Genomic DNA, 25,660 nt, shown 5'->3' with positions numbered 1-25,660 from the left:
GCTTGCAAGATTTCAAGCACATCCCAGGCTGTGTTCATGATTTGAGGTGTTTTTGGCTTTGGACACTTTATCGCTGCTTGCAGCTATATTTATTATTATTATTTTATAATTTTTTTGTGTGCACTTCATAGGCATGTTAGATAAAGGTCCTTAGATTGCGTGTAGAATGTTTCATGCAAATTGCAAAAAAAATCCTAGAATAAAAACGGGTTTAAGCGTTTTACAAACTGCTCAAAATTATATAGCGCCCCCCTTTGGCCATTTGGGGTAAGATTGGTTTCAGTGATATTTGAACTAACCCTCTACACTATTTTGTCATGAAAATGTGACTTTGCATGTATGTTTTAGAGGCAGAAGAATAATTTGCATAAAAATGCAATATTGTTTGAATTATTTAAAAAAGCATGTTTCAATGTTAAAGAAATCCGATCTGACAGATCTTTAGATATCGCTCCAAAGTTCACGTAAAAAAAGTTTTGTGCACTTGACGCGAAAATTCCAGAATAAAAGCGGGTTTATGCGTTTTACAAACTGCTCAAAGTGGCGGAAAATCGAAGGGCGGAGCTTACTTAACAACGACACAGATGTCTTCCGCTTGAGTCAAAGCACGCGTGTAACAAGTTGCATGTCTTCAAACGAAACGAGTCATGACTTATGCCCGTTTGAAGTTTGAATTTTCAGACGCTTCGTATAGCGCCCCCCTTTGGCCGATTGGAATAAAATTGGTTTCAGTGATACTTTGACTAACCCTCCACATCTTTGCCAAATGCCATGAACGTGTAACTTTGCATGTATGATTTAGAGGCCGAAGAATAATTTGCATAAAACCGCAATATATATTGAATTATTAAAAAATCATTATTTAACGTACAAACTTCTCACCACATAGCCTGTGTAGATATAGGTTCAAAGTTCATGTGAAAAAAGTTTTGTGCACTTGACGCGAAAATCCCAGGAGGAGATAGATTTTTACTGTTTTTCATATAATTCCGAATTGTGGGAGACCTAAAGGTCAGAGGTCAAAAGTTAGAGGGTAAAAGTTGTTCGGCATGAGGAGACACATAAGTGTATACAGGTTTCATGGCTGTATGTATAACACAGCATGAGCTATACCTGTTCAAAGATCGCACTTTCGAAGGCTTCCTACAGCGCCACCATTTGGCCGATTGCTGTAAAAAATAATAGCACACTTCTCCACTGTAAGCTGAACACATTGATGTTTTTATTTTCATTTTCTCACTAAGTATGTAGGAGTAGAAAGGAACCGAAGTTTTGAGGAGAACTTGATATGACGGTTAGATATTGTCACTAGAAAAATATTGTTCCTTCGAAACAATTGTGGGCTCGCTTCAAGCCAGAAAACAATGGCTATAAAAGTACAAAATGTCAAGATCGCAGGCAGTGCTCACTTTGACGTTACTGACGTCAAAGATTGGTCCATTTTGTTCCAAAAATGTGTTATGCAAAAGTTGACCCGCTGGTGGCGCTATAACAGGCCAATGTGAGAAGGGTGGTATCTGTTCCTTGACCTATTGGGAATGTGCTTGCAAGATTTCACGCACATTGCAGGCTGTGTTCATGATTTGAGGTGTTTTTGGCTTTGGCCACTTTATCGCTGCTTGCAGCTAGATTTATTATTATTATTTTATATTTTTTTTGTGTGCACTTCATAGGCATGTTAGATAAAGGTCCTTAGATTGCGTGTAGAATGTTTCATGCAAATTGCAAAAAAAATCCTAGAATAAAAACGGGTTCAAGCGTTTTACAAACTGCTCAAAATTATATAGCGCCCCCCTTTGGCCATTTGGGGTAAGATTGGTTTCAGTGATATTTGAACTAACCCTCTACACTATTTTGTCATGAAAATGTGACTTTGTATGTATGTTTTAGAGGCAGAAGAATAATTTGCATAAAACTGCAATATTGTTTGAATTATTTAAAAAAGCATGTTTCAATGTTAAAGAAATCCGATCTGACAGATCTTTAGATATCGGTCCAAAGTTCACGTAAAAAAAGTTTTGTGCACGTGACGCGAAAATTCCAGAATAAAAGCGGGTTTACGCGTTTTACAAACTGCTCAAATTGGCGGAAAATCTAAGGGCGGAGCTTACTTAACAACGACACAGATGTCTTCCGCTTGAGTCAAAGCACGTGTGTAACAAGTTGCATGTCTTCAAACGAAACGAGTCAAGACTTATGTCCGTTTGAAGTTTGAATTTTCAAACGCTTCGTATAGCGCCCCCCTTTGGCCAATTGGAATAAGATTGGTTTCAGGGATATTTGGACTAACCCTCTACATGTTTGCCAAATGCCATGAAAGTAACACTTTGCATGTTTGATTTAGAGGCAGAATAATAATTTGCATAAAACCGCAATATGAATTGAATTATTAAAAATTAATGGTTTAACGTACAAACTTCTCACCACATAGACTGTATAGGTATTGGTCCAAAGTCCATGTGAAAAAAGTTTTGTGCGCTTAACTCAAAAATCCCAGGAGGAGATAGATTTTTACTGTATTTCATATAATTCAAAATTGTGGGAGACCTAAAGGTCAGAGGTCAAAAGTCAGAGGGTAAAAGTTGTTCGGCATGAGGAGACGCATACGTGTATACAGGTTTCATGGCTGTATGTATAACACAGCATGAGCTATACCTGTTCAAAGATCGTACTTTCGAAGGCTTCCTACAGCGCCACCATTTGGCCGATTGCTGTAAAAAGTAATAGCACACTTCCCCACTGTAAGCTGAACACATTGATGTTTTTATTTTCATTTTCTCACTAAGTATGTAGGAGTAGAAAGGAACCGAAAATCCCGTCTACTTATAAATAAATAAACTAGAAAATATTGTTCCTTCGAAACAATTGTGGGCTCGCTTCAAGCCGGAAAACAATGGCTATAAATGTACAAAATGTCAAGATCGCAGGCAGTGCTCTCTTTGACGTTACTGACGTCAAAGATCGGTCCATTTTGGACCAAAAATGTGTTGTGCAAAAGTTGACCCGCTGGTGGCGCTATAACAGGCCAATGTGAGAAGGGTGGTATCTGTTCCTTGACCTATTGGGAATGTGCTTGCAAGATTTCACGCACATTGCAGGCTGTGTTCATGATTTGAGGTGTTTTTGGCTTTGGCCACTTTATCGCTGCTTGCAGCTATATTCATTATTTATTTTTATTTTTTTGTGTGTGTGCACTTCATAGGCATATTAGATAAAGGTCCTTAGATTGTGTGTAGAATGTTTCATGCAAATTGCAAAAAAAGAAAAAATCCTATTTTGAGCGTTTCACAAACTGCTCAAAATGATATAGCGCCCCCCTTTGGCCAATTGGGGTAAGATTGGTTTTAGTGATATTTGGACTAACACTCTACATCTTTGCCAAATGCCATGAACATGTTACTTTGCATGTATGATTTAGAGGCAGAAGAATAATTTGCATAAAACTGCAACATTCATTGAATATATTTAAAAAGGCATGTTTCAATTTTAAAGAAATCCGATCTGACAGATCTTTAGATATCGGTCCAAAGTTCACGTAAAAAAAGTTTTGTGCACGTGGAGCGAAAATTCCAGAATAAAAGCGGGTTTACGCGTTTTACAAACTGCTCGAAATGACGGAAAACCGAAAGCCGGAGCTTACTTAACAACGACACAGATGTCTTCCGCTCGAGTCAAAGCACACGTGTAACAAGTTGCATGTCTTCAAACGAAACGAGTCATGACTTATGCCCGTTTGAAGTTTGAATTTTCAAACGCTTCGTATAGCACCCCCCTTTGGCCGATTGGAATAAAATTGGTTTCAGTGATACTTTGACTAACCCTCCACATCTTTGCCAAATGCCATGAACGTGTAACTTTGCATGTATGATTTAGAGGCAGAAGAATAATTTGCATAAAACCGCAATATCTATTGAATTATTAAAAAATGATATTTCACTTTAAAAGAAATCCGCCGAGATAAATCTGACCGTATTGGTCCAAAGTTCATGTGAAAAAGGTTTCGTGCGCGTGACGAAAAAAACCCAGGAGGAGATAGATTTTTACTGTTTTTCATATTATTCCAAATTGTGGGAGACCTAAAGGTCAGAGGTCAAAAGTTAGAGGGTAAAAGTTGTTCGGCATGAGGAGACGCATACGTGTATACAGGTTTCATGGCTGTACCTAAAACACAGCATGAGCTATACCTGTTCAAAGTTCGCACTTTCGAAGGCTTCCTACAGCGCCACCATTTGGCCGATTGCTGTAAAAAGTAATAGCACACTGCGCCACAGTAAGCTGAACACATTGATGTTTTTATTTTCATTTTCTCACTAAGTATGTAGGAGTAGAAAGGAACCGAAGATCCCGTCTACTGATTGCCTGCCTGCCTGCCTGATAGATAAATAAATATTGACAATATCTAAAGTGTGCTCGCCTTATAGGCGAGCCCACAATAATGACAATATCTAAAGTGTGCTCGCCAGGTACTGGCGAGCCCACAATAATGACAATATCTAGAGTGTGCTCGCCTTATAGGCGAGCCCACTAATAATGTAGATTGTGGCCTATGGGTATAGCCTACATTGGAGCAGCAGCAGCTGTAAGCTCTATGAACAATTTTGGGGGACCCAAAATGGCTGATGTGGTTTCATCTTTCTCAATATTTCTGCTCTCCCGTCTGGACTTGGCTGATGTAGGCCTATCATAATGATTCATATAGAATATATCATCATCATCATCATCATCATCATCATCATCATCATCATCTTCTCATGTCATCCACAAGCTGCTTCTCTAACCTGATATAAGCTACCGGTATATTAGCGAAAGATCAATTGGCAGTTGAAATCAACGAGGCTAAATTAACACTCCTAAAAACTTGGTTCACATGCATGTCTTCCCACTGTCTCTCAGTAAAGAGAATATATGCTATACTATTTTGTTGCCCTCATTTCACAATAATGATTCAACACAATAAAGTTGTTATTCGTTATGTTTAGCGTCTTTGAGCACTAATACATTGGATTTAACAATTTATTCCGTACAGTGTATAGGCCTGCATTATAGCCTAGTGCCAGTTGTGGACAGTATTCGAGAACATTTACTTGAGTACAGATTCTGAGGATATTTACTTTACTTGAGTATTAGATTTCTTTGATACTTATTATTGCTCTTACTCTTTACTCGAGTAACATTTTGACTGAGCTACTTTTACTTGTAACGGAGTGCATTTTGACCAGGAGTATAAAGTATTTGTAGGGTCCAGTACTCTGTCCATCTCTTGAGTGCTTATTAGGCCGGTGCCCGTTGGGAACCATGCGATTCATTCATGTTCTATTCCTTCTGTGATTAATTACTTCGCCTACATTATTCAGGTAGGCTATAGCCTACTATACACAATTACATGTTTTGACTTATATACGCAAACCAGTTTGAATAAAATCGTGTCTCGTCGTTGATTAAGTAGCCTATACCGTTCTTAAATTCAACAGTGAATTGTCATATATAGCCTAGGATACTAAATAGCCTAACGCAGGGCATCGTTCGTTATCACCCTGCTCAAGTGGGCAATTTTCTTAATCAAGACTTATTACGTCTTCGGTCCTCTGGTTGGCAGGGTGGGGGTGGCACATGCTGCTGGAGATAACGCTTGTGTTTAGACAGATAAAGTGGCAGGACGTGGGCTAACGTGCGACTGGTTTGCAAAAAGAAAAAAGACATAGGCCTATTTGAACACAAACAGCGACAGTTTCATTTCCCATATAGGATGAGATTTCAATTAGAAACTAATTTATACAGATGATGAGATCTGCATTTAATATACCCTTTATAGTTTTAAGGCAGATTGAAAAACACTGCAGCGCTATAACGGGTGTGTTTGTTTTGCATTGGTCCAGAGAGGGGCATCGATTCGTGAGGGCAAAGGGTGGTGATCTTACTTGAGACCACTGTTGCCACACCCTTCTGTAGCACGTGCCTGTCAGTAAAGATATACATGACCATGGTGCGTCTCAAATCCATCATCACCCGGAAACTAGGCTACAAAAAAAAAGAAGAAGCTTATCAGATACCTAGCCTATCATCTCCAACCTATGACAACTCGTCTTCTCGTTCAGGGCGGAGGAAGTTTCGGGTATATTTAAGAGCGGTCGGGCCCTTTGGGGGCCAGAGACTGTTTCTAAGTAACTCACAAAGAAAGCAAACATGGTTGAGTGGACACAGGAGGAGAGAGATTTAATTACCGCCGTCTTCAACTCGGTGACCTTTGAAGATATTGGCCCCAAGGCTCTGTCCAGGTATAACTTCCACTCACAATTCGTTTATTAGCAGGCTTCAACGTTATTATTATTGTTGTTGTTGTTGTTGTTGTTGTTGTTGTTGTTGTTATTAAATTATATATTTTAACATATACGCTGTTCTGATCAATCTGTTCAACAGCGCTTCAACTTACTCTATCAATATGAAATGAATATTTCCGCAGGTGTCTGATCGTCTACCCATGGACACAGCGGTACTTCGGGGCCTTCGGTAACTTGTACAATGCCGAGGCCATCCAGGAGAACGAAATGATCGCTGCCCACGGCATCAAGGTGTGCCACGGTCTCGACAGGGCCCTGAAGAACATGGACAACATCAAGGACACTTACAAGGAGTTGAGCGTTCTGCACTCCGAAACGCTGCACGTCGACCCCGACAACTTCAGGGTAACCTTTATAAAACACATATGACAGCGCATATAACAGTAAAAAGTCCTGGCTAACTTGTAACTTTAACTGATAACATGGGGTTTCAGACATTTTCAGGTGTATTCACATCAATCACATGTCATTTATTGTGTCTAATTGTAAAATGTCTCTGTCCCGTAGCTGTTTTCTGACTGTCTCTCCATCTCCATCGCCGCCAAGTTGGGAACAAAATTCACTCCTGAAATGCAGACCGCATGGCAGAAGTTCCTGAACGTCGTTTGCTCTGCTCTGGGAATGCAGTACCACTAAAGCTCCATGGGTCTCTAGGCCTTAAGGGAATTCAGCTTCTGTGCTGTTTGCATTTCCTCAATAAAGAATCATAATTTGCTAGCCTATTTGTTCTGTCTTTGTTTTCCCTTTACGCATGCGTATTTACGCACGAGTCACGACTTTAAAGCATTTTTTTGTGGTAGATCCAGGTCAGATTAGCCATTAAAGATACAATCACTTGTCCAAATCAGGCAAAAAGATAGCTAATTGTTTTTCAAAGTGGAGAGGAGAGGAAAATAATAGTAATAATACAATCATAAAACATGAAAATGAATAAATAATTTGTTTTTCTGTCTATTTGTTTGTATATTTAAAGGTAGGCCCTACCTTAAGTTAAGCGATATTGTTAAAGTAAGTGTTAAATAGCTATATATTCCCATATAATCATAGCCTATAGTATAGACTGCTTGTCTATAAAAATATAAATAAAACATTGGTCTCCCCGTCCCTTCATCTCTTTAGTAAACTGGAAATACATTTTCAGGTCGCGATACCAATTTTATCCAATCAGCAGAGAGAATTGGAAGTGACGAAACAATTAAATTGAACGAACAATATAACCTACTGGTTACTAACTTAGTATCAAAATATAGAGCTTTATAGCTCTTTAACAAAAGTTTTGTTTTCACCAAAAATCGAATTTACTCCACATTTAATTATTTAATTTCCACAATTAATTTCAAGATTATTGTAGCCTACATCCTGAGCGGCGTCCCTATATTTTGAGCATGTACAACTGTTCACTGAACAGTAATGGAAAAATATTTTCCATTATCTGCTAAAGATATTTCAAATGTAAATTGCAATAGACCTATTATTAAGGCCTATTTACAATTACATTTGAGGACTCACTTCTTCAGACTCCATTGGCCCATAGCACTTAACGTAGGCCTATACACTTGCCTATACCCTCAACAATTGACCATAGGCTACTGGCTACATGTAATTTAGATAATATATATTTTTTTGTATATATATTTGTTTTTTATAACGTTTTTTACTGAATAGGCCTAGGTGCGTCACGTGCGTGGTCGACTAGGCTACGTTTTCTTATAGCCAATTAACTATTTGCATTCAATGGCCTATTCGTGTTGATGTGCTTTTGATGACCTTGATTATTGTAAATCGCTCTGGCCGGATTAACAGCGTCTGACAAATGCCTAAATTGGAAATTATAAAGTAGCCTAAGTGCTACGGTACAGAATACAAATATTTGTATATTTGTATTAAAAAACATAATTATCGAGAGAGAGAGAGAGAGAGAGAGAGAGAGAGAGAGAGAGAGAGAGAGAGAGAGAGAGAGAGAGACACACACACACACACACACACACACACACACACACACACACACACACACACACACACACACACAGATATTTGTATATTTGTATTAAAAAACATAATTATCGAGAGAGAGAGAGAGAGAGAGAGAGAGAGAGAGAGAGAGAGAGAGAGAGAGAGAGAGACACACACACACACACACACACACACACACACACACACACACACACACACTAGTGTAAAACCCAAAGCGTTATTAAAAAGGAAAGTCTTAAAAGGAAAGTTGTGTGCTCTATTGAAAGCTTCAACAGACTGTGGGACTCATCTGGTCCAAGAGTGAGACCAGAAGAGTTCACAGTCGAGGAGGCCAAAGAAAAATATATCTCACGACAAAAAATAAATTGTTGTTGATCCTTGTATTTAGTTTTCGATTTCCATGGTGGATGTGTAGGCGGCCTATGGCATGGCATTGGTAAGGGTGAATGGATTCATTTTATTAGTCTATTTTATTAAGCCCACTGGTTTTGGTGACGCCAGTGCCTTTCCTTTAGGCTTCAACGTCACCCCATGGCCAAAATGTTTGGTTCTTTATCAGAAGCAGCACGGACTCTAGTTGATGATGGGGCTTTTGGCCTTTTCTCTCCATCATCATCTCGCTTTACTAATGCCTAGCCTCCCCTCACCCCTCATTTGCGTCTCGCGTACTCTCATCTGAGTTCCGACCGACCACCTCCACATTTTACAAACTGCGGACTGGGAGATATAGTCTTGTCTGCTTATATTTGTGTGTCTCTGTGGGGTCTTTTCGGTTAGTTTTTCTGACAAGGGGAAAATGCATGAATAGGCCCTATTTATAACCGTCCTTTTGCATGACTGCATCACTGACTGTGAGAAATGGGATTTGAACCCACGCCTCCATTTGGAGACCAGAAGTCCCGGCTCTGCGGAAGTTTTTGTCCACTCGGCCGTCCTGACACTGTTAACTGTGTTTTTGTAGAAAAAAATAATTCTAGGCTAGTGAAGGCGTATGACATGATTAATCATGTGATCCACAACGAAGCACACAGGGTGGTATAGCCATGGCACCTCACAACCACCAGAGGGAGCCACACTCCACACATCACTAGTTTTTTGCTTCATTTATTCAGTTTTCAACGAAATGTATTCTGTTCCAATCGTTTTATATCAACGTGTTGCACAATAGAAGATGAAGTAGCCAGATGTGTTAATTTTGTCGATATAATTCGGCCGCGTCAAAGTCAACGTTGGTTGAACTATTTACATAGTGTGCGAGTAGGCTAGTAGAGACAATCTACTGCATAGTACTGTGTTATATCCGTCTGTCATTCAATGTTATATGAGATATATAAAGGTTTCCTGTGTAAATAAGCCGAAAAGCTTACTATGATCTCCTTTTAGTTGACCATTGAATGACATTTGTCTGTCATTCAATGTTATATGAGATACTTCAATGGTTTCCAGTGGAAATAAGCTTAGTCTTTTCATGGATCTCCTTTTAGTAGACCTTGTAGGGTAGAGTGGGGGAAAAGGCCCCCCTGGGGTAATAAGCCCCCCAGCTGTATTTGACTACAGAACTACAAGGTGGCAACCTTTTTGATTTCAGCACATTCCTGGCATCCTTAGCTCTTCATGGATACAACATTTCATTGTCTCACCTTAATCCAGGTCATAACTTTCTCAATCAAACACATTTAAGATAAACTGATCTAATTCTTTGTCACTGTGAAAATGTTCCAAACTCGGTGTAAATAAGTTGAACCTCTTCACTTATTTTTTGTATATCATTAGGAAGGCCTTATGATAAATTATCAACTTTAAAAAATAAAAAAAATAAAAAAGGTTTAAGATTTAAGATGACACTCTTTGCAATGACAGCGTTGGGGTAATAGGCCCCCCCTCGTGTGGGGTAAGAAGCCCCCGGAGGCTTTTTGCCCCATGGAGAGAATAACTGCTTATTTTTGGCAGAATCGTTCAGTTAATGATACAAATGTGAAAATTGGCATTAGCAGTTTCCATGGGTCACTTTGAAATGGACACTTTCAAGATGACAGACATTTTTCAAGATGGCTGACACCTAATTGGAGCAGTTATGTGATATAAAGGGTTATTTTACCCAGGGGGCAAACCAGCCTTTTTTTGGGAAACCTGCATTTGCCCCGACATAAAAAGTTGTCCACCAGAAATATTATCTATGACCCAGTAGGATCACAACCTATATGGACAACCCGGTCAATTTGTACAACAAAGTCCAATATGGCCGCCTCAATATTAGCCCCTATTAGTTTTAATGGGGGGTGAATAGGGCAAAATTTTAAACTGAGGGATATTGCCACGAAACTTCACAGGTTGATCAATGGTATACATATGAACATTTTTTGTATTGCAAGTTTCCATGAAATCCAATATGGCCGCCACAATATGGCCGCCATAATGTAAGGACCCAGAAAATAGGTTTTGCCTCTAACTTCTGAACCAGATGAGCTAGAAACGCAAACTTGGTGTCTATTTCATGGTGTCTGACCATGGGAGACTCAATGGAATAGCTAATTTTATTATTGGGTGTGTCTGGACCTTTATTGTGCATATTTGCAAGATGGTGGATTCCCAAAATAGAGCTTTAACATAATTTCTACCATGATTGTTGACTGCTTTTGCAAATACAAGCAATATGAATCCATTTGCTAAGATTTATGGCACAGACGGGACTTATACCTGTATTATTCTTGAGTTTGCATGTTGTCAAAATGGCTGTAAACGAGATATTATATTTCCTATCCGATTCTACTGTATGTAGTTGTAGCAATGACTTCAGATAAAATCAGAGACCAAAACAATGTATCTTAGAAATTATTTTTTTATTAAAAAAAATATAAAAAAAGAGAGAGATTATCTCAATGAAATGAATGCAACTGCCTTTTTGGGTCTTTCACATAGACATGCACATGCTTTCCAACAACTTCAGCTTCAGGGAAATTATAATGAACACATGATTAAAACAGGCTGCATTATAATGCAAATAATTGCTAGTCACTATCACTGCCATGTGTACCTATCCTGCTGCATCTTGTCTCCAGTCCTTGGCAACAACACCCCAAGTAGCATGCAATTCCCTTCTTCGCACATGAACAGTTTTTCTGGCAGCCTTTGATACAGCTACATGATATTGCCTTGTCCATTGATATAGGCCAGGCTGGCTCTGTAGATGGACAGGGGACTGCCTTCCCATGGCGGCAGCATGATATAGGCATCTATATCATGCTGCCACCCACCTCCTAGACCTTCCAGAGCTGTGGGTGAGAACAGAGCAGGATGCATATCTTCCTATCCATCACATGGTCTCAGCCCTTGGACTCGCACAGTGTCGTGCCCTGCCCTTTATTCACAGCCTGAGTGGCAGAGATACCACCAGCTATCCCTTTTTCACTGGAAAGAAGGCATGGTTCAAGACCAGCATGGGTCTAGATCTCCCTGCACTTCAGGAGTTTGGTGAAAATTCCTCTTATTCCCTCTCAGAGGATGTCAAGAATCAGGCTAGAGACCTCACAATAGCTGTATATGCATCAAAAGCTGACCATTCGGAGGACTTTGACCTGGCAAAGCTGAGAGTGTACAAGTTCCTAAATAACCGATCAACCCTGTTGAAGCTGCTGCCACCTACAGAAAATGCCTTTGGACTGCACCTGAAAAGAGCTGCTCTTGCAGCCATAATAGATAAAACTGCACACATCGCGAAGCCAGACATCCCTTGCTTCACTGAATATGGATGGTCTCTCAGTGATGGGAAGGCAGTCCCCTGTACATCTACAGAGCCAGCCTGGCCTATATCAATGGACAAGGCAATATCATGTAGCTGTATCAAAGGCAGCCAGAAAAACTGTTCATGTGCCATCCATCCAACCATCCATCTTCAACCGCTTATCCGGAATCGGGTCGCGGGGGTAACCGTTCCAACTGAGACTTCCAGATTTCCTTATCCTGCGCAACTTCCTCCACTCCCTCTGGGAGTATACCGAGGCGTTCCCAGGCCAGTCTGGATATATAATCCTTCCATCTGGTCTTAGGTCTGCCACGGGGTCTCCTCCCAGTGGGACGTGCATCGAGGACCTTCCTAGGAAGGCGCTCGGGGGGCATCCGTACTAGATGCCCGAACCACCTAAGCTGACTCCTTTCCAAGTGAAGGAGCAGCGGTTCTACTCCAAGTCTCTCTCGGGTGATTGAACTTCATGTGCGAAGAAGGGAATTGCATGCTACTTGGGGTGTCGTTGCCAAGGACTGGAGACAAGATGCAGCAGGATAGGTACACATGACAGTGATAGTGACTAATTATATATATCATGTGTTCATTATAATTTCCCTGAAGCTGAAGTTGTTGGAAAGCATGTGCATGTCTATGTGTGAAAGACCCAAAAAGGCAGTTGCATTCATTTCATTGAGATAATCTCTCTCTTTTTTTCTTTTTTTTTAAATAAAAAAATAATTTCTAAGATACATTGTTTTGGTCTCTGATTTTATCTGAAGTCTTTGCTACAACTACATACAGTAGAATCGGACAGGAAATATAATATCTCGTTTACAGCCATTTTGACAACATGCAAACTCAAGAATAATACAGGTATAAGTCCCGTCTGTGCCATAAATCTTAGCAAATGGATTCATATTGCTTGTATTTGCAAAAGCAGTCAACAATCATGGTAGAAATTATGTTAAAGCTCTATTTTGGGAATCCACCATCTTGCAAATATGCACAATAAAGGTCCAGACACACCCAATAATAAAATTAGCTATTCCATTGAGTCTCCCATGGTCAGACACCATGAAATAGACACCAAGTTTTGCGTTTCTAGCTCATCTGGTTCAGGCAAAACCTATTTTCTGGGTCCTTACATTATGGCAGCCATATTGTGGTGGCCATATTGGATTTCATGGAAACTTGCAATACAAAAAAATGTTCATATGTATACCATTGATCAACCTGTGAAGTTTCGTGGAAATATCCCTCAGTTTAAAATTTTGCCCTATTCACCCCCCATTAAAACTAATAGGGGCTAATATTGAGGCGGCCATATTGGACTTTGTTGTACAAATTGACCGGGTTGTCCATATAGGTTGTGATCCTACTGGGTCATAGATAATATTTCTGGTGGACAACCTTTTATGTTGGGGCAAATGCAGCACACCTTCCTTTGCCCCCTGGGTATTTTGGTGATACAAGCCTGAAAATTGGCATGAGTAGTCTCTGTGGGTCACTTGGCAATTAGCCTCGGAAACCCAGACTTACTTGGCAATTAGCCACCCACAGTTACTTGAAATTTCAATATGGCAGCCATTTTTCAAGATGGCCACCACCTTAGTGGAGCACCAAATAAACCATTATATCACTTAACTGCTCCACAGGGTGTCGGCCATCTTGAAAAATGTCTGCCATCTTGAAATTTCAAGTAGCTGTGGGTGGCTAATTGTCAAGTGACCCACAGAGACTGCTCATGCCAATTTTCATACTTATACCACCAAATAAACTATTATATCACATAACTGCTCCACTAAGGTGTCAGCCATCTTGAAAAATGGCCACCATCTTGAAAATTCAAATTCCTCTGACAATTATCTTGTCAAGTGACCCATGGAAAATGCTCATGACAATTTTCATGATTGTAGCACTTATTCTGCTCCAGGACATAGAAGGGGGCCTATTACCCCATAGAGGGGGGCCTATTACCCCAGTAGTGGGGCAATAGGCCCTTTTTACATGTTTTTCTTTTTGTACTATAAAATCAAATGTATCTAATTTTTCAACATGGTGCCCATATAGGTGTATTGGGTAAAGCATTGTTAACATGTACATACTGAATTAATATCAAAATGTATTTTAATTGGTCATAAAATAGACATTATCCTTAGGGGGGGCCTTTTACCCCACCTTACTCTACCAGTGAACTGTACCGTCATGAAACTGTACCTTTTCCTATGCAAACTTCTAATAAAGTCTTCAATCAATCAATCAATCAAACCTTGTACCAGTGAACTGTTAGCCTACTGTCATGAACTGTACCTTTTCCAATGCAAACTTCTAATAGTCTTGAATGAATCAATGAATCAATCAATCAAACCTACTGTCCCTGTTACAATAAATGAAAACAACCAAGGTTTAAAATATGACATTAAGGTACACAAGAATTTAATTTATAGATGATTATGTAAATTCAAAAACATATAACATTTGGAGGATGCGGGCATCGATCCCGCTACCTCTCGCATGCTAAGCGAGCGCTCTACCATTTGAGCTAATCCCCCGCGATGGTCATTTATGAGGAGATAAATCCGATATATACTGTCTCATGAATATTGGACACATTCAAGCAATATCGTAAACGCAATTATTTGAGAGAACAACTTGTTTAACTGGACGAATGAAGACTAATCGAACAAACAAAATGTTTGCGCAAAACAAACATAAGACATAGCCGGTCATGTGATGTCTCTCTACACCAATCAAACTCATCCAGGAAATAAATCAGCTGACTTCCATCCATATGCCAAATATTACAACCAAATCTGAGTACAACTTTGTGTCCACTAGTACCGTTATACTTATCTGTGTTGTATCTAATTCCGCGCCCACTTTTTTTCATACTTTTTGTACAAAGAGAGTGTACTATTGTCTGCCTCTCTTTATTTACTACACTGGACTTTGTACCACGACTTCTCAATGGCCAGTCCAGTTCCTAGTGTGTCCGAGCTGGTTGAGGAGGCTCGCCGCACCTACGAGCAGGTGTTCGGGGGAGACGAGGCTCCTGAAGTGGCGGTTTGTTCACAATTCCAATTTTAATCAACTAACATTGTCCCACTGTACATGTGATAACAGTGTTGTTGTAAGATTTTACTGTAGAGAAGTGGAGTAGTGGGCTGCATACAACTCACAGTTTCTCTGGACATTGAGCTTTAACCAAAACACCCCCTTCATAGGTTTGTTCACCATTCCAATGGGAAACAACTAACAATGTCCCACTGTACCTCTGATAATAGTTTTGTAAGATTTTACTGTGGAAATGTGGAGTAATATAGCCCCAAAGTTGCCTACAAGTACATATTTTACACGATTTCTCTGATCTTTGAGCATTAAACCTAAAAACTTCCTTCATAGGTTTGTTCACCATTCCAATGTGAATCAACGAACAATGTCCCACTGTACCTCTGATAAAAGTTTAATAAGATTTTACTGTGGAAATGTGGAGTAATATAGCTCCAAAGTAGCTTACAGGTAAGATAGTAATAATATAGTAATTTATAGACTATTTCTATGGACTTTGAGCTTTAACCAAAAAACTTCCTTCATAGGTTTGTGCCCCCGGAAGAGTCAATCTCATAGGGGAACACACCGACTACAACCAAGGATTCGTGCTGCCAATGGTAACATAACACAGTGTTTTCTTTAATTTCTTAGTGGTTTATCAATCACCATGTTTAGGTATGGTTACTGTACAAACAAAGTGATCAAAAATTGAGCACTGGATAATAGTAGTGTAAATTGTTTCCCCCCTCAAGTTGCAAATAAAACATTGTCATTACATTTTATATATTTGTATCCATTTTCCATAGTACATGTATGATGTATATGACAGCCTCTGCCTCTCTGTATTAGGCACTGCCCCTGGTGACTGTGGTGGTGGGGAGTCGTACCTCTGGCCAGAGTGTCTCCATAGTAACAGTAACTAAGGATGTTGAGGAGCCCAATAGGGTGGACTTCAACCTGCCCAGTGATGGTTCACCTCTGTCTCCTGGGAATCCCAAATGGGCAAACTACGTGAAGGGTGTAGTGCAGCATTACAGGGGTAAAAAAAGAGTGATGGCATGGCCATATAACTGAAAAATATATATAACCTCAGAAAAATCAAGAATGTCAAAGGTTGCATGTATGCTGTTTTTGTACAGCTGCGGCAGCGGAATACCAGATTTAGTTATAACATTTAACTTGAAATTGCGATGCACAACAATAAGTTGTCCCCTACCTCTCACTCTCTTCAGCTCAACCTGTCCCTGGCTTCAGGGCCGTTATAGCCAGCAGCGTGCCGCTGGGAGGAGGTCTATCCAGCTCAGCATCTCTCGAGGTGGCTGTCTACACATTCCTACAACAACTTAACCCAGGTCAGAGTCAGAACCAGGGTTGGAATCAAACACACTAGTGATCACTGATCACAATACAATTCAGCACTTACTTGGCTCTCCAACCTGTACTGATAGCACAACGGATTAATGGTGATTTGAGATTCTTAATGTATGTTCTTCTTATGGTCCTCAGATGATGGAGACAAGGTAGCCAAGGCAGTGGCATGTCAGCAGGCAGAACACACCCATGCTGGCGTGCCTTGCGGCATCATGGACCAGTTTGTGTCTGTTCTGGGGAGAGAGGCTCATGCTTTGCTAATTGACTGCAGGTAACAAACACGTTTGCCAGAAGTAAGCACATAGTTTCCGATGTGGTTTCAATACGCCGTCCAGATGGCACAGGGGTAAAGTTTGGTGGAGACTGGATTGGCTAGATGGCACAGGAGGGTGCTCTCACTGCACTAGAGAGTCCTACAGTTTGGTGGCTGTTCAGAATGGAGCACAACTGGGAGGGATAGCATGTTTCTCCTCCCTCACTGTGAAGGCATTATGGCAACTCCATGTGGAATAGACATGGTTGTCTACACCAGTGAAACTCAAGTACTCAAGGCATACCAGTGAGCAAGTCAAAATCTGAAGGTGCAAAAATAGATGAGATACAAGATTAGTTACTGTATTTGTGTCTGCTATTTTCACAATTTTTAGAAAAATATCTGTTACATTCAAATAAATAAAAATGTGTTTAAAATATATATACCGTATTTTTCTAAGGCCCTGGTTCTCAAAGTGGGATATGGGGACCCGCAGAGGTCCTTGACGGGGTTCCAGGGAGTCCCCAACAAAATGAGGAAGACACTTAAGTGTTTTTTTATTTGTTGGATATTCAAAAATGTCAGATCTACAAGCTGTGCAGCATGTTGCAATGGGAGCTTGTAGAGCTGCTATTTTCAAAACATTTACAATTTACAAATGTTTTGCATGGCTATAGAATATTAAGTGTCCTGGTGTAACTTGCAGACACATCAGAACATGGCAAGTTAACAATTGTTTCGCCACACCGCATTGTCATTTATGCTGCTTTGTTTACAAACTGCATGTCTAGAAGCTATTGATAGCTAATGATTGGACAGGGAGGGGAGACTATTATTATGTCATTATCAGACTGTATATGTCTTGTTTTTGAGTGGTGCTAGCCGCTCCAATATGTGTTTGTTTGACGCAGCGAATTGTTAACTCGCTGCGTCGTGTTAACTTGTGTGTCTGGGAGTTATACCACGGCACGGTTAATATTGGATGTCATTAACTTAGCCGTGTGAGTAATGATTGATCTACATACAGACAGACCCTGTTCTAGACAGCTTGGCCATCAGCCACACTGTTAAAATATGTCATGATATGCATATGCTTTGGTGATGCAAGTATTATCAATCATGTATTTCTGTGCCGCTTACTCAGGTCCCTGGAGGCAACCCCAGTGCCACTGTCTGACCCCAGCCTGGTCATACTCATCACCAACTCCAATGTCAAACACTCTCTGACTGGCAGTGAGTACCCCACCAGACGTAGACAATGTGAGGAGGCTGCTTCCATCTTGGGAAAGGCCAGCCTCAGGGAGGCTACCTTGAAAGACCTGGAGGGTATATGATGCTCTATTCTGTTGGTGGTTGACATTACAAAAAACAAACCTGCTTAATTGGAGCTTAGTTCTTGAGGTGCCATAGACAATTTCATGTTCAACATATTAAGTTTGTCCTGAAACACAGGATCAACCATAGCATTGCTAAGGTGTGGCATACTGTATGATCTCTAACCACAAAATTGGTGCTTGGTGACAAATTAGTGGTAAAAGGGAACTTAAATTGACTACAGGAAGACTTTAATTTTTGTAATTGTTTCAGATTCAAGGGACCGCCTGGATAATGTGACATATCGTAGAGCTCGTCATGTAATCGAAGAGATAGAGAGGACTTCCAAGGCTGCTGAAGCTCTGAAGACAAGCTCATATAAAATATTTGGCAAGCTTATGGTTGAGAGTCACAACTCTCTGAGGTAGGAGTCACAAAGTTACTGTAAATACATTTCAAGTGTCATTTTTCAAGTGGCATCATCCCCACAACACACGTCAAATCCTGGAAATTAATTTAACTCTGAAAGGGTTAAAATGTAGGTGTCTGTGTGACGTGGATTTAAAGTACTTGCTGCACTTTGGTTCAATTCCTCCACTTTGTTCCAACGTACACACTCCAAGCAAAGTAACAAACATGATTGTTCATGAGTGGGAAGCCAGCATGAGATTGTATTCTTTGTCGCTGAACAATCTGGGAACCCATCATCAAAAAAAAAAAAGAAGGGAAAAGCAGTGCCCTCTCTGTTTTGTTCCTTTTCAGCACTGAATCTGTTCTTGAGATATTAGTCGCTACTCGCTACACAAAACATAGTGTGTTCTGCCGCGCACCGGTAAAACTCCTCACTGTGTGGTGAAAAGAAGTGACTGGCGATGTGTTTGTCTACATCCTCTGGCCAACTTTGGGGATTAGCCGTGACAGGGACTGTGTTGTATAGTTCATTGTTAAAACAACTGAATTGGGCAGAAAAATAAAACGTTTTAGAATGAAATGAACACTGGATTGACTGTGTATGATAATCATATTAAGACACGGTGTATGCATTGCCTCTCTGCCAGAGACTTGTATGAGGTGAGCTGCAGGGAGCTGGATGAGCTGGTGGCTGCAGCTATGGAGGTGGATGGCGTGTTTGGTAGCAGGATGACAGGCGGAGGGTTTGGTGGATGCACTGTCACTTTACTGCAGGCCCACGTCATTGATAGGACTATACTTCATATACAGGTAGGTGTTTATAGACACAACACAAATATAGAGAGTAAATCATTCAAGTATTCTGAACCAACATTTCCCTTTTTTTGTTTTTAGGCTAAATTTACATTTACAATTTACAAACATGTTAACTCAAAGGTGAATTCAACTAGGCTTTGTTCATTGAGGATAAAAGCCACTTTTCAGTGCTTGGGCTGTCACTTTAAGAAGGCCATTTGAGATAAATTGTCCAGTCCCCCGTGTCTTGCCCGGACGGCCCCAGAATCTCTGTGTGTGTGTATGTGTGGGAGCATGAGTACACAACTTTGTGTGTGAGATTGGGAGGGTATGAGCAGAGAATAAAAGCGAGTTCCGCTGAGGCCGAGACAGAAGAGTCCCGTTATTAGCATGCTAGTCTGGTCACTGCGCCCCTCACTTCCATTCTCTGTTTGGGGCTACTGAAACGCTGTCAAATTGGGCTTATGCAACAGGCCTGCTGTTGGCTACTGGCAGTGACACCGTCTACAATCCCAAGGCTAGAGGAATCAATAAGGATATACATTTGATCATTGGAAAACACCTGCTTTGGAAACTCACACTTGTGAACATACAACAGAATGGAGAAAAAACTAAGCGGAAACTGTGTTTGTAAGGTACACAGCTTTTTCTTTTAATAAATCTTCAGTGTTGGCAGATTTCCTTGCATCTTTTCTAACTTGTCCGTATCCTGGTTACTGATGTGCCTTGCTGACTCTCAAAAGAAGAGAAAGTCTTTCTTGGGAGCAAAAGAAACACTTGAAACTCCACATCTCTCACTCTGCTGCATTCCTGACCAGTGCAGAAGGATCCTTGTTCTCTGTACGGCAGCATCTACAGCCCAGACAAGAGACAAAGGCCATCAAGCCCAGCGTTGAAAGGGCTTCCCGGGATCATAAAATCTCAGCAGTTTGCCTTCCCTGACTGTCCAAGATGCTTAACCTCAACTCGCCAGACAGCAACAGTAATTCTCTCCAGGACCCAATATCGCTGAATGTAGGTGGTGAAATCTACACTACAACACTTGACACTCTGACACGGTGTCGTGACTCTATGCTCGGGGCCATGTTCACTGGCCAGATCCCCGCACTCAGGGACAAGCATGGAAACATTTTCATAGACCGTGATGGGAAGGTTTTCAGGCACATCCTGAATTACCTGCGTTCAAGCTCCCTGGATTTACCGGTTGAGTATTCGGAGCTCACTCTGCTTCGTAGAGAGGCAGATTTCTTCCAGATACGCCCTCTGTTGGAGGAGATTCGCCGCTGTGAGGCGTTGCTGCCACTCAGCCAGAGAGGGGGGCCACTAGGAGCCATGCTGATGGTTGATGTCGACTGCAAGGTGTGTGCAAATTATTTTGTATGCATAAAAACTGTGTGTGTGTGTGTGTGTGTGTGTGTGTGTGTGTGTGTGTGTGTGTGTGTGTGTGTGTGTGTGTGTGTGTGTGTGTGTGTGTGTGTGTGTGTGTGTGTGTGTGTGTGTGTGTGTGTGTGTGTGTGTGTGTGTGTGTGTGTGTGTGTGTGTGTGGGTGGGTGGGTGGGGGGGGGGGGCATGGAAAGACAAGTTCTTTGTTTGTGTACACTCTTCAGAATGCATCATCAGCATGTTGTGCCATCTCGTTCCCAGGTGCGAGTTCTCCACTTTAACTTGCGCCGCGGGCCACAGAACTATGAGCTTCGCACATGCTCGGTGCGTTTCTTCACCGTTGACCTCTTTTGTTCCTGGAAGGCTTATGTGGCGCTGCTCTGTGAACGCTTCTCCTACCGGACCCCACAGGGTCTCGCTCACCCCCGTCCCTGCAACTCTAGACACAACAGGCTGAAACTGGAGTGGGTGCCTCGGCCAGATGAACTACCCCTGGAGCAGTATGACAAACAGCGCTACCGGGGTTTAACCATCTCTGACCCTGAGGTCTCTCAGGCTCACTGTGACGAAATCATCGGTACACACCGGAGCCCCTATGACATCACAGATGGGCAGAGTTTCATGGAAGAGCTGCTGACCTTGTCACTGGCCGAGGGCTTCAAAGTTGATTCGGTGACCCCTGACCCCACGGATATTCTTAACTGTGCCTCGTTGCGGCTTGTCAAGTGCTGAATTCTGCGCCAAATAACAAACGTAACCCACTGCCCCCAGTACTTGACTTTCTATAATAACAATGTTACCTCCTTCTAAACACAAGTTACGTCATGACCGTAATATAGAAATCAAAGAAATTATGAAATTATTATATGACCACTAAACACTAAAACAAATGTACTTTCTACCTCCCTCTGTGTCTGTACATCATCTACCTTAGTTTTTGTCATTTTAAATAATTGTTTACTTTGTAAAATGTTGACCAGTCTTAGACCATAGATGCTTGTAGCAATTCAATGAACATTTATTAAATAATTTGAAAGTCCTTCCTTCCTCATCCTGAATGTAAATTTTGTACATCCGACTTTTCAATTGAGATGCTCTCATTCTGGAGTGGTCAGATTAGATATGGACTGAGTGTGTAATTTTAGCTAAGAGGAAGTTGTGCTGAAGGAAGTATGCAAGAGGAAAATATTTGCGTCCGTTAGAGAGGAAAGGTGCCTGGTTGCAAAGAAAAAAAGAAACCCTGTGGCTCTTTCCTCTTGTTCCCTCCTTCCTGCAATGTGGAAAGATGAGAAATCCTCCAAGAAACATCCATGTATGGATTTTAATTAATTACTGAATAAGCAGTTTCTGTGTTCTTCTTCAACAGGAGCGCTACAGTGGATCGCCAACATTCTATGTCACTACTCCATCAGTGGGAGCTCAGGTTCTCTGTCTGTCATGACCTCACATACTGTGTGTGTGTGTGTGCAAGTCTATTCTGAGTGGTATAGCCACAAAAGATGCATTCCTCTCTACAATCTTAATGTTTTTCAATGTTCTCAGCTGGATTATTGAAATAAACACTGTTGAATGAAGATGAAAAGATTAACCATCTGATGACTGCCTCAAATGTTTGTATGTGAAATATGCCTTCAAAATAAAACGAGTAATCTCAATTAATAAAGTTCTCTTATTCCTCTTTGCATAATTATGTATATAACATCATATTGTCTATAAATTATTTGAAAAAGAAAAACAATTGTTCTAAAGGTATTTGACAATCTTAAATAATACATATGATTTGGTCATGAGGCATGAATGATTGGCCCTACTTCAGTTAAATTAAAGTTGTTTTCAATATTTTTTATTTTATTTTATGTGTCTGAGGAAATCAAAACAGAATGAATTAATGTATTGGTTTAAAGAAAGGGGATTAATTATGTGTTTAGTTCTATTATTATGAGCTCCCTGGAGGAAGGGGGAGGTTGAGGGAGGAGTTATCAATCGAGTCAAGTTTAGCCCTGCGGAGGGACGCTGGCTGCCGCTGCTGAAGATCCAGGAAACATCGAGGCTGCCTGCCTGCCGCACCGCAGTGCTGAAAGAAGGAAGAAAGCAGCAGCCACAACAATTCCAGCTCTAAAACCTCACAATACCAAAACTATTCCGTCAACAACAACAACAGCAGCAACGTGGGCACCGCAGCAACACCAACACCAGTGGGAATACGTGTTTTTTTTTTGTTGCGTCCAGTCTGGTTCGCTTCGTGGGTGAACTCGCAAACAAAACAGCCGTGCTGCTGAATAGCCAACCCAACCTGGATACTAGTGACTGACACACGGAGTTTGCGGTTAAATCAGTGGACATTTGTTGGAGCAACGACCGTTGGGAGTCAGGTGAGTTCACACAGAGGAGGGCCTCGGACACCCAGCTCCACTAAGACCTGAGATCCTTTCTAAAAATGTGTTGTTTTTCTGAAAATCGCCAGTGGTGCTCAAACATGTTAATGTCAAGGACCCCCAAAATGATACGTATTTGGCCACGGACCCCTATCTCAAAGGGGACCCCTAGAAGAAGCAAATATGAGTTTAAAATGTTTGCTTTAAGACGATACATATTCAAAGATTTGCACAACTTTTCATGATTTTTCAAAAAAGTAGCAGATCTTTCAATAGCTAAAGTATAAAATAAAGGTTAAAGAGTATTCTTCTTGGGGCGTATAACGACGTTATTTTGGCTGAAAAGTGTCGACGCGAGCCCCGTTGACACTTTTTTCTTTCCTCCAAATGATAATATACGTCATGTTTTCCAGGTGAATGTAGTATGTACGTCATTTTTGCCGAGCGACGCGCCTGTCTGGTCACCCACAGGTGTTTGATGCCGACCTAGTTGATTCAACAAGACTGTTATGAACTAGTAGTCTCAACTTGAAATCAGTTGTTGTCTGAAATACAAATGCAACTCAACTCATGCTAATGCTAGCTGGCTAATCTCCGAGACGCTTGCTAACGAGCCATAATCAATATTCAACCAAATCCAGGCTAATCTGTGGAGTGGACCAACTAGCATAGCTGCCGCTAGCATGCTAGCATGTGTGCTTTAACTTGGGTTTAGTGAGTGAGGAAGCTCCGCAAGCTCGCCAACTCATTCATTTTAGTCAGTCTCAAACTTTCATGTCAAGGACCCTCAAATTGACACTTTTTAGCCCGCGGACCCCTATTTGAAAATGTATACCAGGAACCCCCATAGGAGAAGATTTCTTTACGGCTCTAGCTGTGATTCCCAACCATTTTAATTTCAAGGACCCCCAGTTTGACATGCATTTAATGGTATTTCTATCTCTGGGACCACAATCTATATTGTAAAATCACTGTTAATAGCGGGTCCATTAGGTTCCATTTGTACACTCTTGAGTTATATACATACCACCCATAAGGGTCCATTTGGTTCCTAAACTATCATTTAGCTGGGGACCCCCCTGGAACTCCCTCAAGGAGGACCCCACTTTGAGAACCAATGATTTAGACATGTACTGTTGAGAGGATAGCAGGCACAAGAGTGCTGTAGCCGTGGTGTTCCTTCCTTGTAGTAAACCCTAGCCTAGGCTGAAGTCAAGTTCAGTTTAATGTCTACAAACATACTGTATACGTTTGGCTAGAGGAGTATGGTGGTGGTGGATTCAGAAAGGTGTGTCTCTGCCTTCCTTGTAGTAGTAAGTAATCCATTTGAGTCAACGGTCTGGTTTGGTTTCATCCATGAGTAATAGTCTGTTTGGGGAGGGGGGCGTGTGTGTGAGAGGGAGAGCTGCCTCACCGGTTTGACCAGTTTTAGACTAATGCTATGAACCAAGCGACAACAATCTGACCTCGACCCTCTCAGTAGAAATAAAATTGCACCAAATTCAATTCTGACAAAGCTATTGTCGTACACAGCAGAAGTAGGGGAAGCCGTCGCCTGCTGTTAGACTTTTATCTATCTGCCATGCTATTCTGTCAGTGTAAATGCATGACATCATCTCATACCTCACACCCACAGTATCACCTTTATTCATTTTGAGAGGCAAAACAGGTGCGAGTCGGGAAGGGAGTCCAGGGGCTAAGATAAGCGAAGGACAGTTGAGCAGTGTCCTTCCAACTCCCACCTGCATTCAGTGCAAGGGTAACTAAACAAAAAGCCTTAGTTTGTTCTCAACAAACCTAGTGCCATTACACACCAGCATGGTAAAGTCCACCTGAAACTATTGTTGGTGAAGGCAAAATAAATATTCCCTCCCATGGGTCGGCCGTATGCTGGCTAGACTTGAGTTGGCCATGTTCTGTATCCACAACCACAATATTACTTGTAGAAATGATGCGAGTTTAAAAGCAAGGAATTTGACATACTGTTGTAGGTTGGTTTAGAAAATAGAAATTAGTTGTAACAAAGCACACTACACAGTATACAGTATGTTTACAACTCTGAAACATAATTTTCTTTAGATTTCAGATTTGTGATGTGATGTTTAATTTTCCAATTGGCCTACTTCTACTCCACTACACCTCAGAGGCAGTACTTTACTCCACTATTATATTACAGCTTTTGTTACTTGTTACTTTGTAGATGTGGATTAGTAGAGCAGAGGTTAATTTCAAACTATATTATATACCTTACATGGATATTAGTACCTTACATTATGGTATGTAAATTTGAGAGAATATCCATGTCCATCCATTATAGCAGGGGTTTTCAAAGTGGGTGACGGGGCTCCTGGGGTGCCGTGATGGCAGTCCAGGGGTGCCAAGAGATAATTTGATAATATTAAACTTGAACTACAAAAGTTATTTTCAGTCAGTTCTAATCAAAATGGCTATTATCTCAACGTTTTCCTTGCAACATAATCAATAAAATATGGCATAAATATAAGGTGTTGAGTGAAAATTATGAGTATAATGTAGGGGTGCCTCGGATGAAAATAATATTTATAGGGGTGCCCTGAGCCAAAAAAGTTTAGGACAGGATAGTTATAAGACAGGTTGAAAACTTTATACTTGACGTTTAACCAGTTGAACCCCATCATCCCTATACTGGGGG

General features: G+C 41.0%; 4 protein-coding genes across 7 annotated transcripts in view; all 4 read left to right on the top strand.

Moving 5' to 3' along the window:
• Window positions 1-6,124: 6,124 nt before the first annotated feature.
• Window positions 6,125-7,055, top strand: LOC308303607 (hemoglobin subunit beta-2-like). The gene is made up of 3 exons (XM_080748032.1): window positions 6,125-6,275; window positions 6,461-6,683; window positions 6,846-7,055. Exons 1-3 carry the CDS (start codon window positions 6,184-6,186, stop codon window positions 6,972-6,974), a joined length of 444 nt encoding a protein of 147 aa, XP_080604158.1. The 5' UTR covers window positions 6,125-6,183; the 3' UTR covers window positions 6,975-7,055.
• A 7,782-nt stretch (window positions 7,056-14,837) lies between these two features.
• galk1 (galactokinase 1) lies at window positions 14,838-22,241 on the top strand. 3 transcript variants are annotated; one of them, XM_080748025.1, is made up of 9 exons: window positions 14,838-15,099; window positions 15,633-15,704; window positions 15,937-16,126; window positions 16,320-16,439; window positions 16,594-16,729; window positions 17,856-17,944; window positions 18,299-18,449; window positions 19,084-19,246; window positions 21,981-22,241. In XM_080748025.1, the coding sequence occupies exons 1-9, from the start codon at window positions 15,004-15,006 to the stop codon at window positions 22,053-22,055; spliced, it is 1,092 nt and encodes a 363-aa protein (XP_080604151.1). In that variant the 5' UTR covers window positions 14,838-15,003; the 3' UTR covers window positions 22,056-22,241. The 3 variants fall into 3 exon arrangements, with proteins under 3 accessions (XP_080604151.1, XP_080604150.1, XP_080604152.1); XM_080748024.1 differs by having other exon boundaries at window positions 17,856-18,037; XM_080748026.1 differs by lacking the exon at window positions 14,838-15,099 and adding an exon at window positions 15,116-15,555 and having other exon boundaries at window positions 17,856-18,037.
• LOC308303611 (BTB/POZ domain-containing protein KCTD21-like) lies at window positions 19,300-22,059 on the top strand. The gene is made up of 2 exons (XM_080748036.1): window positions 19,300-20,590; window positions 20,876-22,059. The coding sequence occupies exons 1-2, from the start codon at window positions 20,183-20,185 to the stop codon at window positions 21,344-21,346; spliced, it is 879 nt and encodes a 292-aa protein (XP_080604162.1). The 5' UTR covers window positions 19,300-20,182; the 3' UTR covers window positions 21,347-22,059.
• A 398-nt stretch (window positions 22,242-22,639) lies between the features above and the next one.
• llgl2 (LLGL scribble cell polarity complex component 2) overlaps window positions 22,640-25,660 on the top strand; it is a 35,330-nt gene continuing 32,309 nt past the window's right edge. For both annotated transcript variants that reach the window (XM_080747684.1, XM_080747683.1), the window contains exon 1: window positions 22,640-22,986. The gene's annotated coding sequence lies outside the window, so the exon portion shown is untranslated. The remainder of the gene's footprint in view (window positions 22,987-25,660) is intronic.

Source organism: Nannobrachium achirus (genome assembly GCF_963921795.1).
Source record: "Nannobrachium achirus genome assembly, chromosome: 18".
NCBI classification, from domain to species: Eukaryota; Metazoa; Chordata; class Actinopteri; order Myctophiformes; family Myctophidae; genus Nannobrachium; species Nannobrachium achirus.
This window is presented reverse-complemented; position numbering and strand designations above follow the sequence as displayed.